This window comes from Nerophis lumbriciformis, linkage group LG18 (genome assembly GCF_033978685.3).
Source record: "Nerophis lumbriciformis linkage group LG18, RoL_Nlum_v2.1, whole genome shotgun sequence".
Lineage (NCBI taxonomy): Eukaryota > Metazoa > Chordata > Actinopteri > Syngnathiformes > Syngnathidae > Nerophis > Nerophis lumbriciformis.
In genome coordinates, this window is record NC_084565.2 from 33,054,811 (window position 1) to 33,071,564 (window position 16,754).

The following is a 16,754-nucleotide window of genomic DNA, read 5'->3' on the forward strand; positions in this document are numbered from 1 at the left end:
CCTGGTTGCCTAGGGAACCGAGCAGCAGAGACAGACGGGTTCAAAAGGGTGGAGGAGGGGATAAAAGCGTTTCCAGGTCAGCTCAAAACATGGAGAGAGGAGCAGAGAAGCAACGAGGACAAGAGGAGGAAGAAGAGGAAGGAGGCTCCACGGAGAGGCCGTGGGGGGATGTGGAGGTGCTGGCTCTGGTTTCGGCGTGGGACGAGGTGGTGGCTCAGCACGGGGCTCAGAGCAGAGTCACATTCCAGCTGATCTCAGAGCGTCTGAGGCGGCTCAGCGTGGTGCGTAGCTGGAGGGACTGCAGGGCAAAGTGCAGGAGCCTGAGACTGGACAGCACGAGGCCCCCAGCGGATGGGAGGACGATGGAAGGGACAGACCAGCAAAGAGGAATCCCCTCGGCTCACACGCAGGAAGGTAAAAGGTTCTGCTGTGATGATCATTCACTATTGAGCTACAATCTCAAGTCTCGTGTTGGCAAACAGGGGTCAAGACCCAAGTCAGCGTGGCGGAGGAAGGCGGCCGCCACTGGACGGACGACGAGGTGCGCGCCCTGTTGTGCGTGTGGGCGGACGGCCGGGTCCGAGATCGCCTCAAGAGCACGCTGCGCAACAAGTTCATCTTCCAAGAGATGTCTCGCCACATGCAGCGGACGTTCGGGGTGGTGCGCAACTGGAAGCAGTGTCGCACCAAATACAAGAACCTCAAGTACGACTACAAGACGGCCAAGAGCGCCCACGAGGGCGACGGAAGTAGTGGCAGTAGCGGCGCGGGGAAGTACATGAAGTTTTATGACGAGGTGGAGGCCATCCTGATGGACCGTGGCCTGAACGACATGTCTCTGGAGGTGAAGGGGAAGTTGTTTGATGGCGAGAAGACAGAAAAGTCTGAAGGCGAGGTCGTCATAGAGATTGATGATGGTATGTGTGCTGCTTTGTACACAACATTAACATCAACAAAACAGATGATCCAGGATAATCCACCTCTGCCTTTAAAACACCGTAATCAGATAACTCGTTTTGCAGTAGACATTGAAGGGATGAACTCTGCAGGTTGGAGGGTGGAGCTGGTGTTGTGATAGAAGGAGTGGGGGTAGAAGGAGAAGCCTTGGGCCGCTCTCCGGGGGGGCTTTAGGCTTGTTGTTGGTAAGTTGCCCAAGTCCCCTTCACACAGGAGCAGACTCGTTTGCAGCGAACTGCTGCAGTCTATTCAAATACTTCAATTTAGAATTTGGCACCTCCCTGCTAAATTGATGTTTGGCCTTCTTATAGCTGCCCCGGTCTCCACTTCTGAAAGCCACTTCTTTCTCCCTCCTAATGTGTTTTAGCTTAGCTGTTAACAAGGCTTGTCGTTATAACTAACCCTGGTGCAAGTTGGCACAACCATCCTCAAAGAAGTGGTCTATGAGTCTGTGTACTCATCCAAATGGTCTGTAGCAGCTTTAAACAACTTTTAATATGTTCTTCTTAAACATGTGCAGAGGTCCTTCACAGCTGCACGGTAGTACAAAGACGGTACAAAAAATTTGCTGTCTGTGCCTAGTTTTAGTGCTAAATGAATGCAGACTCAGCCACCTGCAACAAGTGCTTGAATGTTACCTTAACACAACATCAGTCATCTGTTTCAGCATACTAGGGCTGTACGATAAATTGACACCAAGGTTTATATAGTGTGATAAATAACTTTTAAGAGGCTGAGTTATTTTTAAATTCTCCCCCGTCACTGGCATTTGAGTGACAGCCAAGTTCACCGATCAGAATTGTTTGTTTGTTCGCCTCTCGTTTCAAACAGGGACAAAGACATCTCGCTCTTTGGACTGCTCCCAGCACCTGAGTGCGTAAATTTGACAGTAGAATTAACCAAACGCAGTGAACCCTCTTTTTAGTCGTTTACAATTTTTGTTTCAGTGGGTGGAGCACCACATTTACACAAACAGAAAGCACAGGCAGCCTCACTACTCGCCATCGAGAAGTGCCGCAAATTAACAAAAATTAGGAGGAAAAAAAAAATGATTACAAAGACAAATGTCCCCTTGTGGTAATATTTCAGCTTTACATTGGGTGGAAAATACACGGCCATCAACACAAACAAACGGGAATGCCTGGCAATAAACAAAAATACAACATCCCTATACTGGAAAAAAAAAAGCACTTTAAGATGTTCAATATTTAAGTTAAAGATTTGCTTCCAGAAATAAGAGTCCATTTTATTTGTATATTTAGTAAAGCTTGATTGGCAACACTAAATTGGCCCTAGTGTATTAATGTGAGTGTGAATGTTGTCTGTCTATTTGTCTTGGCCCTGCGGTGAGATGGCAACTTGTCCAGGGTGTACCCCGCCTTCCGCTAGAATGCAGCTGGGATAGGCTCCAGCACCCTCCGTGACCCCGAGAGGGAGATGCGAGGAAAAAAATGGATGGAAAGTTATTTACCTCCCAATTACAGTGCAATGATAAACAATTTTACAGTAATGAGAAATAAGTGGAAATCTTTTAAATGGTTACTTGCATTATTATTATTATAATAAATAATTGCATTACATTGTAAATACTGTATAGTTTTTAACTGTTAATTCTTCAGTTTAAAAGCACGATGTAGACAAAAGCTCTGAGTCTGCCCGCTTAAGGCCAAATATTTTTGAAAGTAAATTATTGCATAATGTTCTAATGTGTGGCACCTTGAGACAAGAATATGTCGATTGACAGTATTAAAAGTAACATGTCTTCTTTCACTTATTTGTGCAGTTTTATGCATTTGTATGTATAAATTATAAAAATTGCAAATCAAATCACAATGAGAGAAAAATCGCAATTACTTTTTTTTCTCAAAAGCTGTGCAGCCCGACTGCACACATGTAAACATTACCCATCCGTAGGGTGTCCCTCCTCTGTTACGTCTCTGATACTACCATACTGCCTCAAAAATGCAAACCAGCATCCCTAACTGATTGTGATTTTTGTTCACTTGTGTCTTTTTTTTAATTTTTTACTTCTATTCTCCCAGATGACAACAGCGATGATTGCGATGAAGACGGCGACACTGATCCAAAATGGAAAGGACAAGGTAAAAAAAAAAACAAGTCAAAGCTTGCAATATCAACCACCTCTCTTACCGAGACTCTGTAATTCTATCTTTGGTGTTTACTTACCTTAAAGCAAAGTGTATTGCACAATACAGCTGTAACAGTTTTACGTTGTAAAAGCGGTAAGAAGCAAACTGCTTAGTCAGAATTAATAACCCTAATGAGTTCACTGTAAAGAGTATGACAAGTGTCACATCAGCAACTGAGTAGCACAACAGACTATGATTTTTCCGATCAGGTTTTTATGCTGGCGATTCTGATTATCAGTGTATAAGATCGCTCGATATCATTAACTACACATTTTTCAATTTGTTTATGGTGAGTGCTATTGACAGTTTACCAATAACACAATATTTAAACTAGTTCCTTATTCTCTTATTACATACAATTGTTCGAGCAAAACAAAGTCAATAGTACACAATATCTTAACAAAAGCTGTACTATACTCTCTATTACTCATTTAAATCCTTTAGTTTTTGCCCTCAAAGTCCAACTGTGTCGGGGGATTTATTCACTGAGTTTGTAAAGATTAACAAAAACAACAAAAAATGATTTTGAGAAAATAAAATTATTAACCTAATCACCGTAGTATAGATCATTCACCACCACTAATTTATAGTTGATCCGCCCTCCTCTTACGTGTTGTGTATTGACTGTGACAATGCTGACACACCAACAGTTACATACATTATTCTCTCTCCAGATTATTATTAATTGACTTGTTAATTTTCTGCTTACTTCCTGCTGACACGTGGTTCCATCTACAGTCATCTAAAGTTGACTTTCCTGGTGTTTAAAGTTGAGCTTTAGCTAGTAGCATGCCTGCTCCTGGCTAGCTCTCATGTGTACCGTATTTTCCGCACTATAAAGCGCACCGGATTATTAGCCGCACCTTCAATGAATGGCATATTTCATAACTTTGTCCACCAATAAGCCGCCCCGGACTATAAGCCGCGCCTACGCTGCGCTAAAGGGAATGTCAAAAAAACAGTCAGATAGGTCAGTCAAACTTTAATAATATATTAAAAACCAGCGTTCTAACAACTCTGTTCACTCCCAAAATGTACGCAAATGTGCAATCACAAACATAGTAAAATTCAAAATAGTGCAGAGCAATAGCAACATAATGTTGCTCGAACGTTAATGTCACAACACACAAAATAAACATAGCGCTCACTTTCTGAAGTTATTCTTCATTCGTAAATCCTTCGTCTTCGGTGTCCGAAGTGAAAAGTTGGGCAAATTTACGATCCACTGGCAGATGTTGGCGTCGTCTGGCGCTGCCTCCTCGTCTTAGTGAAGGTGTGTTCGCCTTCTGTCATCCATTGTTCCCACGCAGTTAGCAGTCTAGCTTCGAATGCCCTGTTGACACCAATATCTAGCGGCTGGAGGTCTTTTGTCAATCCACCCGGAATGACGGCGAGTATTGAATTAAGCGCGTAAGCGTGTCTCTCAATGTGCTGTTATGAGCTAGCAAATATAACAACTACACTACCCAGCATGCAACGATAGTTACGAGCATGCGCGGTAGCCCTGAGAAGCGTTGTATGCTGGCAGTTAGAATGTGGTTATGAGCACGCTGTGAGTAAACGTTGAGAACTCAGTTAACACGCCTCGTCTGCATTATTTATAATTAGACAGACAACACACTTAATAGGAGCCATTTTGGGGTCTTTACATAAACACACAAATGGAAATGAAACGTCACATATCCCAGCATGCACCGCGCGCTTCTTCGTCATCCACTGTTCCCACGCAGTTAGCAGTCTAGCTTCGAATGCCCTGTTGACACCAATATCTAGCGGCTGGAGGTCTTTTGTCAATCCACCCGGAATGACGGCGAGTATTGAATTAAGCGCGTAAGCGTGTCTCTTAATGTGCTGTTATGAGCTAGCAAATATAACAACTACACTACCCAGCATGCAACGATAGTTACGAGCATGCGCGGTAGCCCTGAGAAGCGTTGTATGCTGGCAGTTAGAATGTGGTTATGAGCACGCTGTGAGTAAACGTTGAGAACTCAGTTAACACGCCTCGTCTGCATTATTTATAATTAGACAGACAACACACTTAATAGGAGCCATTTTGGGGTCTTTACATAAACACACAAATGGAAATGAAACGTCACATATCCCAGCATGCACCGCGCGCTTCTTCTACGGGGAAAAAAGATGGCGGCTGTTTACCGTAGTTGCGAGACCTAAACTTTATGAAAATGAATCTTAATATTTATCCATATATAAAGCGCACCGGGTTATAAGGCGCACTGTCAGCTTTTGAGAAAATTTGTGGTTTTTAGGTGCGCCTTATAGTGCGGAAAATACGGTAACATGTTTAGCCATGTCCTCCAGTGATGATACTTGAACTAAGATGTGTAGTTTAAATGCAATAATTGAGGTGATTAATATTAGCTCAGGGAAACAGCTCCACACTGTGAGACACATAGGCCACTTGTCAACCGGAAATTAAAAATTAATACAGTGTCAATTGTTTGTGATCGGCATTACTTACTTTTTCACAAATATTGTCGGATACTGATCGGTGGCAGATTGATCGGCACTAGAGATGTCCGATATTATCGGCCTATAAATGCTTTAGAATGTAATATCGGCAATTATCGGTATCGTTTTTTTGTTTGTTTTTATTAAATCAACATAAAAAACACAAGATACACTTACAATTAGTGCACCACCACCTCATTCACATTCATTCACACAAAAGGGTTGTTTCTTTCTGTTATTAATATTCTGGTTCCTACATTACATATCAATATATATCAATACAGTCTGCAAGGGATACAGTCCGTAAGCACACATGATTGTGCGTGCTGCTGGTCCACTAATAGTACTAACCTTTAACAGTTAATTTTACTTATTTTCATGAATTACTAGTTTTTATGTAACTGTTTTTATATTGTTTTAACTTCTTTTTTATTCAAGAAAATGTTTTTAATTTATTTATCTTATTTTATTTTTTTTTTTAAAAAGGACCTTATCTTCACCATACCTGGTTGTCTAAATTAGGCATAATAATGTGTTAATTCCACGACAGTATATATCGGTATCGGCAAAAAAGCCATTATCGGACATCCCTAATCAGCATATCCCACAACCGACATTTTAAAGCACATTCAGGAGGTAGATAAAACTGCTGAATGCTGACTACTCACACTCTTGTTGAGTTAATATAAAACACATAAGGAGGTTGTCTACAGCCATAGATTTAAATGACAATGTTTAGAGATCTTGTTGCTTGTCGCATTTTAGACCATGTACGCGGCAACTATAGGAGACTGGTCAGCTAAATAGAGGTGTTAATTGGAGCGTTCACAGTAGTCTAGGCCAGTGGTCCCCAACCACCGAGCCGCGGCCCGGTACCGGTCCGTGGATCGATTGGTACCGGGCCGCACAAGAATTACTAAAAAAAAATTAAAAACATTTTTTTTCAAAATTAAATCAACATAAAAAAAACACAAGATACACGCTCGACCAAAAAACCTCCCTCCCCCATTTACACTCATTCGCACAAAAGGGTTGTTTCTTCCTGTTATTAATATTTCTTGTTCCTCCATTATATATCAATACAGATCAATACAGTCTGCGGGGATACGGTCCGTAAGCACACAGGATTGTATTTTTTATGACAGAAAAAAAACCAAAAAAATATCACATTTGTATTCGGACAAGAGTCCAAAAAAATATGCATTTTATATTAATATGGTTTGTTAATTTGGTGTACATGCACTGCCATAGATATGCCCAGCAGCGGCCAGTTCCATGTGGTCACCGTGTCCGACACAGGCCGTAACTGGAGCGACCAGGAGGTGCGAGCGCTGATCCGGGTCTGGTCCGACGACCGGGTGCGGCTCCAGCTAGAGAGCTCGACCAGAAAGAGGGACATCTTTGTGCAGATCTCCAACAGGCTCATGCAACAGGGCATTGAACGAGACTGGAAGCAGTGCCACACCAAGTACAAGAACCTCAAGTACCTCTACCGCTCCTTACAGAAGGGTAAGCCCGACGAGGGCGACCCGAGACGTCTCATGAGGTTCTACGACGAAGTGGACGCCATTATGAATCGCAGGGCTACAGACCACCAAGCGGATTTAGGCCCAGTTTCTATGCTGGAGATCCTTGAGGACATTTCTTCAACCAAGGCTGATATGGTGACGGATATGGAGGAAAAAACTTGCAGCTCTGATTCGCTTTCACCGATTGGCATTACAGCAATGCCAAAGGAAGAAAAAGGGATTCAAACAGAAAGTAGTCACCACTTGGAATTACAGCACCGACTAACAGGTGAGCACAGCACCTGTGTCCACAATTTTAATTCTGCGTCATTCTGTACGATTGACGTTGACACGAAAAGGGCAGAAACATTCTGGCAAAAAATGTTAAGGCTGTGTAAAAGAGGCTATTTTCATGTCATGTTGGATTTTTTACAAGTAACTTTACTTCATTTACTTGTATTTTGCATTTTAGGTTTTGATATTTAAAAATGTGAATCATGTACATATTATTGTACAGTGGTACCTCCACTTAACTTAAGTATTGTGAGATACGAGATCCCTTAGGTTATTGTATGCTATTAAATCTAAAGTTACGAGTCTACGAACCTCTAGATGGCGTAACAAAAGGTCACAGTTAACGTCATAAGACCCGCCCTAAAACATCGGTCTAACTAGCTAGCACTAGTTTATAGCTAGAGATCGAAATAACTTGGTTGGAAACTAGGGATGGGCGATATGGCCTAAAATCTATATTGCGATATATATTGCAGCCTCCTGCGATAAAGACATATATCACAATATATTGTTTAGTATATAATTAATAATAGAAGCATTTAAAAATGGGTGACAAAGGCTCATAATTTCCATGCTGACGTATGCGGCAACAAATTGTCATTTTCAGTTCTATTATTTTGTCCAAACTATTATTCTTCTACTTGCTAATTTACAGTTAATATCTGGTAACTTTCTGTTTTACCATTTACTTCTGTTAAAATATAATAAACACTTATTCTTCTGTTTTTTGGATACTATACGTGTATTGTTATTATTGATCCAATACTAAGTAGCTACAGGGACACTATTAGTCATACCAATGCTGACACTTAAAATTTTCAGGATCAATTAATAATTCCATTTTTTAACATAATTACAATTAGACAAAAACTTATTTGCAACTTTTTATTTAAACCCTTTAGTTTTTCCCCTTAAAGTCATCCCGTCTCCAGGGTCTTGCAGTGTTTCCTGAGTTTTTAAACAATAACAAAAATATTTCGATTGTAGAAAATATTGATCTAACCACTGTATGACCCATGTACTAATAATTTACTTGGTATCGTTTCGGTCTCCCCACCTTTGTTTACATTCAAGAGTTCTATTCTCGGCCAAATTCATATCATTTATAAAGTCTATATCGCTCATATATCTGAAGAGGTACATGCTTACATTATTTTTTTACTGTATTTCAAAATACAAGTGACGCGATCATGAGAATGCTGGCCGTAGGAATTTTACATTATCTACCTTGCCGCATTGCATTCATAAAATGACTGTACTGTATTTGTATTGTATTGTCTTGAAACAATATTTATTATCTAAAAGTTATTTTTCCTTTTAAAAGGCATGTTGTTGTGCTGTTTTGCAAGAGCCAAGCACGGATTAAACTGATTTCAATTCATTTCAATAGGGGCTACTTAAAGATACAAGTATTCTGAGTTACGAGCTTGGTCGTAGAACGCAATGTGTTCGTAGGTTAAGGTACCACCGTACTTGTAGTTTGCAATGATGTAGAACTGTAGTACATTTTAAAACAAATAGAATCAATGTCTTTCACGGGGTTAACTTCCCCTGTGTTAGATGTTCCGCAGGTATCAGCAAATCTAATTTAATGCTTTTTTAATGCCACTTAAAACAAATTAAATTCACATGTCCTACTGCAGATATTTATTGTATATAGTATAGTCAAAAGCTTACAACTGTCTGGTTATATCATCTTTATTAGTTGAAAAGTTTACACAAACTCTTGCTTTCTGGTGAATTACAATTGGATTAACAAAACTGTTTAATCTGAGAAATTGTTTTTATTTATTTTTCTGTAGTGGTAGCAGCAGCTGCCAGTTATGGTGGGGTCGTGGTTGATGGCAGAAGTTACTTTTTTGGTCACATCAAAGAAACTTGGCACGGTCAACTGTTGCCTGCCTTTAAAATCGCTGACTTCCATCCATCCATCCATTTTCTACCGCTTGTCCCTTTCGGGGTCTGACTTGTACTTAGCTAATAGCATGTGTGATTTCACCGCATCAAATTTTTAAAATGCCTCTGTACACGTAATGCTTTTTAATGCCATTTAAGGTCTCAATTTTCGCAAAATCCTTTTGATGACTTAATGACCCGTGAAAACCCTGTGTATAAAGGAACAAGGGCTCGTCAGCACAACAAATCTAGTTCGACTAATGAAATATAGCCTGGAAACCGTAGAAATATTTTGTTTTAGTACTTTTGACAGTTTAACCCAAATAACATTTGAAGGATTTAAAAATGCAGATAAACTATGCTAAAATACAGCAGTAAAAATGAATAATTTGTGTTTATGCTGATAAATATTTTCTGTATACTTCTAGGCTCCTGTGTAGATAGTCGAGCGCACGTCGACCTCATCAACAGGGGGAGGAAAAGGAAGGCGGAGGATGAAGGTTAGACCTGTGCTTGGTTTTGCAATGACTTTGTACGTCACATGACGTCCACAAGCCTTTGGGACGTAAAACTTGGCGACTTCCGAGTCCCATGATTTGACATGGTGTCTCCAAATGAAATCATGGTTTATAGTGGAACGCTTGTCAACGTGGACAAAAGAGGTTCCTTTATGACGTGACTGCCGACAGAAACCTCTGACTAAATTTTGCATAAATCCTTCTTTTCTCTCCTTTTTTCTCGCCGCCAGACGACACATTCCCGACACCATTGAAACGGATAGACTGTGGCAACATGACAATTAAAGAAGAGTCGGATCACATTCCGATCATAGACGTCCATTCAATTTGCTCCATGGCCTCAAAAGAGGCTCCTCCAAAGACACAGGTAATAATCAGAATCCAAATAATAATTCACATCAATGCATTGAGCAAAGAGTCAGGTATGGTCATGAGGAAGTACGGTTGAAATGAAATCACACACCCTGTGTGAGGAGTCGTACACATCATTATTTCAGGGCAGATCTATTCTCTTTTGCCCAAAAATGACCTTAGACCGGCTTAGGAGTTCACTTCCGAACTTGGGAGTGACTTTTTGCAGCAGATTCCTAAAAACAGCAGAGCGCTTCTGTCATATAGAGCAGTGTTTTTCAACCACTGTGCCGCGGCACACTAGTGTACCGTGAGATACAGTCTGCTGTGCCGTGGGAGATTATGTAATTTCACCTAATTGGGTTAAAAACATTTTCTGCAAACCAGTAATTATAATTTGCAAATAATGTGCCGTTGTTGAGTGTCTGTAATGTCTACAGCTCGGCAGAGTAACCATGCTATACTCTTACATATCAGTAGGTGGCAGCAGGTAGCTAATTGCTTTGTAGATGTCAGGAACAGTGGGAGGCAGTGTGCAGGTAAAAAGGTATCTAATGCTTAAACCAAAAATAACAAAAGGCGAGTGCCGCAAAGAAAAGGAATTGAAGCTTAGGGAAGGCTATGCAGAACGAAACTAAAACTGAACTGGCTGCAAAGTAAACAAAAACAGAATACTGGACGACAGCAAAGACGTGCAGCAGACGGCGTCCACAAAGTACATCCGTACATGACATGACCATCAACAATGTCGAAGAAGGATAAAAACAAATTAAATAGTCCTGATTGCTAAAACAAAGCAGGTGCGGGGAATAGCGCTGAAAGGAAGACATGAAACTGCAACTGGAAAATACCAACAAAACAGGAAAAGCCACCCAATCAATCAATCAATCAAAACCAAAATAGGAGCGCAAGACAAGAACTAAAACACTACGCAGGGGAAAACAGGAAAAGCCACCCAATCAATCAATCAATCAATCAAAACCAAAATAGGAGCGCAAGACAAGAACTAAAACACTACGCAGGGGAAAACAGCAAAAAACTCAAAATAAGTCACGGCGTGATGTGACAGGTCGTGACAGTACACCTACTTTGAGACAAGAGCTATAGTGATGCATGCTTGGTTATGGTTTAAATTCATATCCAACAATTGCGACAATGACTTTGTATGGTCTACTGAGTTTCATTTTTTAATGATTTCTGCTGGTGGTCTGCCTCCGCATTTTTTCAATGAAAAAAAGGTTAAAAAACACTGATATAGAGCAAGGGTGTCAAACTCATTTACATGTACATTGAGGGCCACGTCGTAGTTATGGCTGACCTCAAGAGGGCCACTCACTTGTAACAGTGAATCATTTATGAATATAAATGTATAAGGATTCGCCTCATTATATTATTACACAATTGCTAATGCATTTGATTATTTAAAAAATCTGGTGAGTGAGCTGCAAGGTTTTTAGCTTAAGAACTACAGATTGTTTGCAGTGTTTTTTACAGCATACTAATGGAACTGTTTTTTTGCGGTAAAATTCTGGCAACCGAGCTGCCAATTTCCCCCCCCCCGTAAAATATATGACTGTTTTTTTTATGGTGTATTACTGTTAATAGAAAAACAAAACAATTTTTTTTTTACGTGGCAGAATTTTAGCCATTAAAAAAGGGAGTACTGTTGTTCCATTAACAGTGATATGCTGTAAAAAAATACCGTCAATTTTACGGTAAAAAATTGGCAGTTCCGTCGCCAGAATTTTACCGTAAAATCTATTGTCATTTTTACAGTGTAGAATTTGATGGACAACTTGCTTTAAAACTGTGAGTCAAGCAGATATTTTAAAAAAACATTTTTGGAATGGATGATAATATATCCATTGCATTATTAGATAATATTTAGGTTTAAAAGACATACAACAGATTATATATATATATATATATATATATATATATATATATATATATATATATATATATATATATAGATATTAGGGCAGCAACAACTCATCGATTAAATCGATTAAAATCGATTATAAAAATAGTTGCCGATTAATTTAGTCATCAATTCGTTGGATCTATGCTATGCGCATGCGCAGAGGCTTTTTTTTTTAAATGTTTTTTTTTATTTATTTTTTTATAAACCTTTATTTATAAACTGCAACATTCACAAACAGCTGAGAAACAATAATCAAAATAAGTATGGTGCCAGTATGCTGTTTTTTCCCCCAATAAAATACTGGAAAGGATATTTTGTCTCTTTTATCCGATTAATCGAAGTAATAATCGACAGATTAATCGATTATCAAATTAATCGTTAGTTGCAGCCCTAATATATATATATATATATATATATATATATATATATATATATATATATATATATATATATATATTTATATATCTAGTACATGCCAAAAGTTTGGACACACCTTCTAATTCAATGTGTTTTCTTTATTTTCATGACTATTTACATTGTAGATTGTCACTGAAGGCATCACAACTACGAATGAACACATGTCGAGTTATGTACTTAAACAAAAAAAAAAGGTGAAATAACTGAAAACATGTTTTATATTCTAGTTTCTTCAAAATAGCCACTCTTTGCTCTGATTATTGCTTTGCACATTCTTGGCATTCTCTCCATTAGGTTTAAGAGGTAGTCACCTGAAAGGGTTTTCACTTCACAGGTGTCATAGTTTTGATGCCTTCAGTGACAATCTACAATGTAAATAGTCATGAAAATAAAGAAAACACATTGAAATGAAAAAGTGTGTCCAAACTTTTGGCCTGTACTGTGTGTATATATATACACACACACACACACACACACACACACACACACACACACACACACACACACACACACACACACACACACACACACACACACACACACACACACACACACACACACACAGGTAAAAGCCAGTAAATTAGAATATTTTGAAAAACTTGATTTATTTCAGTAATTGCATTCAAAAGGTGTAACTTGTACATTATATTTATTCATTGCACACAGACTGATGCATTCAAATGTTTATTTCATTTAATTTTGATGATTTGAAGTGGCAACAAATGAAAATCCAAAATTCCGTGTGTCACAAAATTAGAATATTACTTAAGGCTAATACAAAAAAGGGATTTTTAGAAATGTTGGCCAACTGAAAAGTATGAAAATGAAAAATATGAGCATGTACAATACTCAATACTTGGTTGGAGCTCCTTTTGCCTCAATTACTGCGTTAATGCGGCGTGGCATGGAGTCGATGAGTTTCTGGCACTGCTCAGGTGTTATGAGAGCCCAGGTTGCTCTGATAGTGGCCTTCGTTGACCCTGGATCTCAGGAAACAGAGTGGACCGACACCAGCAGATGACATGGCACCCCAAACCATCACTGATGGTGGAAACTTTACACTAGACTTCAGGCAACGTGGATCCTGTGCCTCTCCTGTCTTCCTCCAGACTCTGGGACCTCGATTTCCAAAGGAAATGCAAAATTTGCATGGTTGGGTGATGGTTTGGGGTGCCATGTCATCTGCTGGTGTCGGTCCACTCTGTTTCCTGAGATCCAGGGTCAACGCAGCCGTCTACCAGCAAGTTTTAGAGCACTTCATGCTTCCTGCTGCTGACCTGCTCTATGGAGATGGAGATTTCAAGTTCCAACAGGACTTGGCGCCTGCACACAGCGCAAAATCTACCCGTGCCTGGTTTACGGACTATGGTATTTCTGTTCTAAATTGGCCCGCCAACTCCCCTGACCTTAGCCCCATAGAAAATCTGTGGGGTATTGTGAAAAGGAAGATGCAGAATGCCAGACCCAAAAACGCAGAAGAGTTGAAGGCCACTATCAGAGCAACCTGGGCTCTCATAACACCTGAGCAGTGCCAGTAACTCATCGACTCCATGCCACGCCGCATTAACGCAGTAATTGAGGCAAAAGGAGCTCCAACCAAGTATTGAGTATTGTACATGCTCATATTTTTCATTTTCATACTTTTCAGTTGGCCAACATTTCTAAAAATCCCTTTTTTGTATTAGCCTTAAGTAATATTCTAATTTTGTGACACACGGAATTTTGGATTTTCATTTGTTGCCACTTCAAATCATCAAAATTAAATGAAATAAACATTTGAATGCATCAGTCTGTGTGCAATGAATAAATATAATGTACAAGTTACACCTTTTGAATGCAATTACTGAAATAAATCAAGTTTTTCAAAATATTCTAATTTACTGGCTTTTACCTGTATATATATATATATATATATATATATATATATATATATATATATATATATATATATATATATGTATATATATATATATATTTTTTTTTTTTTTGGAGAAGCTCTTTAAACACAGTAGACTTAAATAGAAAATTATGTGCAGAGTATCACTCCAGTGCATTTGATACATTTAAATCTTCAAACACCGTAGACATAAATAGAAAATTGCGTGCAGAGTATCACTCCAGTGCATTTGATACATTTAGATCTTTAAACGCAGTAGACTTAAATAGAAAATTACATGCAGAGTATCACTCCAGTGCATTTAATACATTTAAAAATCACGAAGTGTTTAGGCCGGCCTAGTAGTGTCTAAACCTTTATCACAGAGGGCAGTTAGTATGCTAACTAAAGGATTCCAGCTTCATTAGGCAGAATGACTGCACAAGTCAGCCTTTTATTAGCGTCCACAAAACTGTGCAGATTGCAATTCCACACGACTGACTAGCAAGGTAAACATCACTGCTCCCTACACCCCAGCCCCAGAATAACAAGTTAGAACCCCACCTAATCAATACTCAGGCATGTGAGCACTCCTTGAGGGAAAAAAAGATGAAAATGTATTTCAACACAAAGTGCTGCCACGCAAACCCTGAAAGAACATTTTGAAAATCAAGACTACGAAACCCAAAACCAATAAAGTTGGCACGTTGTGTAAATCGTAAATAAAAACAGAATACAATGATTTGCAAATCCTATTCAACCTATATTCAATTGAATACGCTGCAAAGACAAGATACTTAACGTTCGAACTGGTAAACTTTGTTATTTTTTGCAAATATTAGCTCATTTGGAATTTCATGCCTGCAACATGTTTCAAAAAAGCTGGCACAAGTGGCAAAAAAGACTGAGAAAGTTGAGGGACACTCATCAAACACTTATTTGGAACATTCCGCAGGTGAACAGGCTAATTGGGAACAGGTGGGTGCCATGATTGGGTATAAAAGCAGCTTCCATGAAATGCTCAGTCATTCACAAACAAGGATGGGGCGAGGGTCACCACTTTGTCAACAAATGCATGAGAAAATCATCCAACAGTTTAAGAACAACATTTCTCAACTAGCTACCGCAAGGAAATTAGGGATTTCACCATCTACGGTCGGTAATATCATCAAAATGTTCGGAGAATCTGGAAAAATCACTGCACGTAAGCAGCAAGGTCAAAAACCAACATTGAATGCCTGTGACCTTTGATTCCTCAGGCGGTACTGCATCAAAAAGCGACATCAGTGTGTAAAGGATATCACCACATGGGCTCAGGAACACTTCAGAAAACAACTGTCAGTAACTACAGCTCGTCACTACATCTGTAAGTGCAAGTTAAAACTCTACTATGCAAAGCGAAAGCCGTTTATCAACAACACCCAGAAACGCTGCCGGCTTCGCTGGGCCTGAGCTCATTTAAGATGGAATGATGCAAAGTGGAAAAGTGTTCTGTGGTCTGACGAGTCTACACAAATTATTTTTGAAAACTGTTGACATCTTGTCCTCCGGAACAAAGAGGAAAAGAACCATCTGGACTGTTTTAGGCGCAAAGTTCAAAAGCCAGCATCTGTGATGGTATGGGGGTGTATTAGTGCCCAAAACATGGGTAACTTACACATTTGTGAAGGCACCATTAAAACTGAAAAAGTACATACAGGTTTTGGAGCAACATTCTTATTTCAGCAAGACAATGCCAAGCCACATTCTGCACGTGTTACAAGAGCGTGGTTTCAAAGTAAAAGAGTGCGGGTACTAGACTGGCCTGCCTTTAGTCCAGACCTGTCTCCCATTGAAAATGTGTGGCACATTTTTAAAGCGTAAAATACGACAACGGAGACCTCCGACTGTTAAAGCTGTACATCAAGCAAGAATGGGAAATAATTTCACCTGAAAAGCTTCAAAAATTGGTCTCTTCAGTTCCCATACGTTAACTGAGTGTTGTTAAAAGGAAAGGCCATGTAACACAGTGGTAAAAATACCCCTGTGACAACTTTTTTGCAATGTGTTTCTGCCATTAAATTCTAAGTTAATGATAATTTGCAAAAAGAAAATAGTTTCTCAGTTTGAACATTACATATCTTGTCTTTGCAGTCTATTCAATTGAATATAAGTTGAAAAGGATTTGCAAATCATTATATTCTGTCTTTGTTTACCATTTACACAACGTGCCAACTTCACTCTTTCTGGGTTTTGTACATTTCCTGCAATTGGGTGCATTTCTACAATATATTTTACCTTTAGATTTATTTTCATCTACCAACCTCTTTTGGCTGTCTTTTTGACACTTACATGTCCCATGTAATGTACCACAGAATTTTGAGTAGATAATTTACCAACATTAGTATCATT

General features: G+C 39.2%; 1 protein-coding gene across 1 annotated transcript in view; it reads left to right on the forward strand.

The window, feature by feature from the left end:
• Window positions 1–74: 74 nt before the first annotated feature.
• paics (phosphoribosylaminoimidazole carboxylase, phosphoribosylaminoimidazole succinocarboxamide synthetase) overlaps window positions 75–16,754 on the forward strand; it is a 38,776-nt gene continuing 22,096 nt past the window's right edge. Inside the window, exons 1-6 of the mRNA XM_061977415.2 lie at window positions 75–414; window positions 483–917; window positions 3,000–3,059; window positions 6,831–7,376; window positions 9,706–9,777; window positions 10,026–10,162. Coding sequence (XP_061833399.2) covers window positions 90–414; window positions 483–917; window positions 3,000–3,059; window positions 6,831–7,376; window positions 9,706–9,777; window positions 10,026–10,162 — 1,575 coding nt within the window. The 5' untranslated portion in view covers window positions 75–89. The remainder of the gene's footprint in view (window positions 415–482; window positions 918–2,999; window positions 3,060–6,830; window positions 7,377–9,705; window positions 9,778–10,025; window positions 10,163–16,754) is intronic.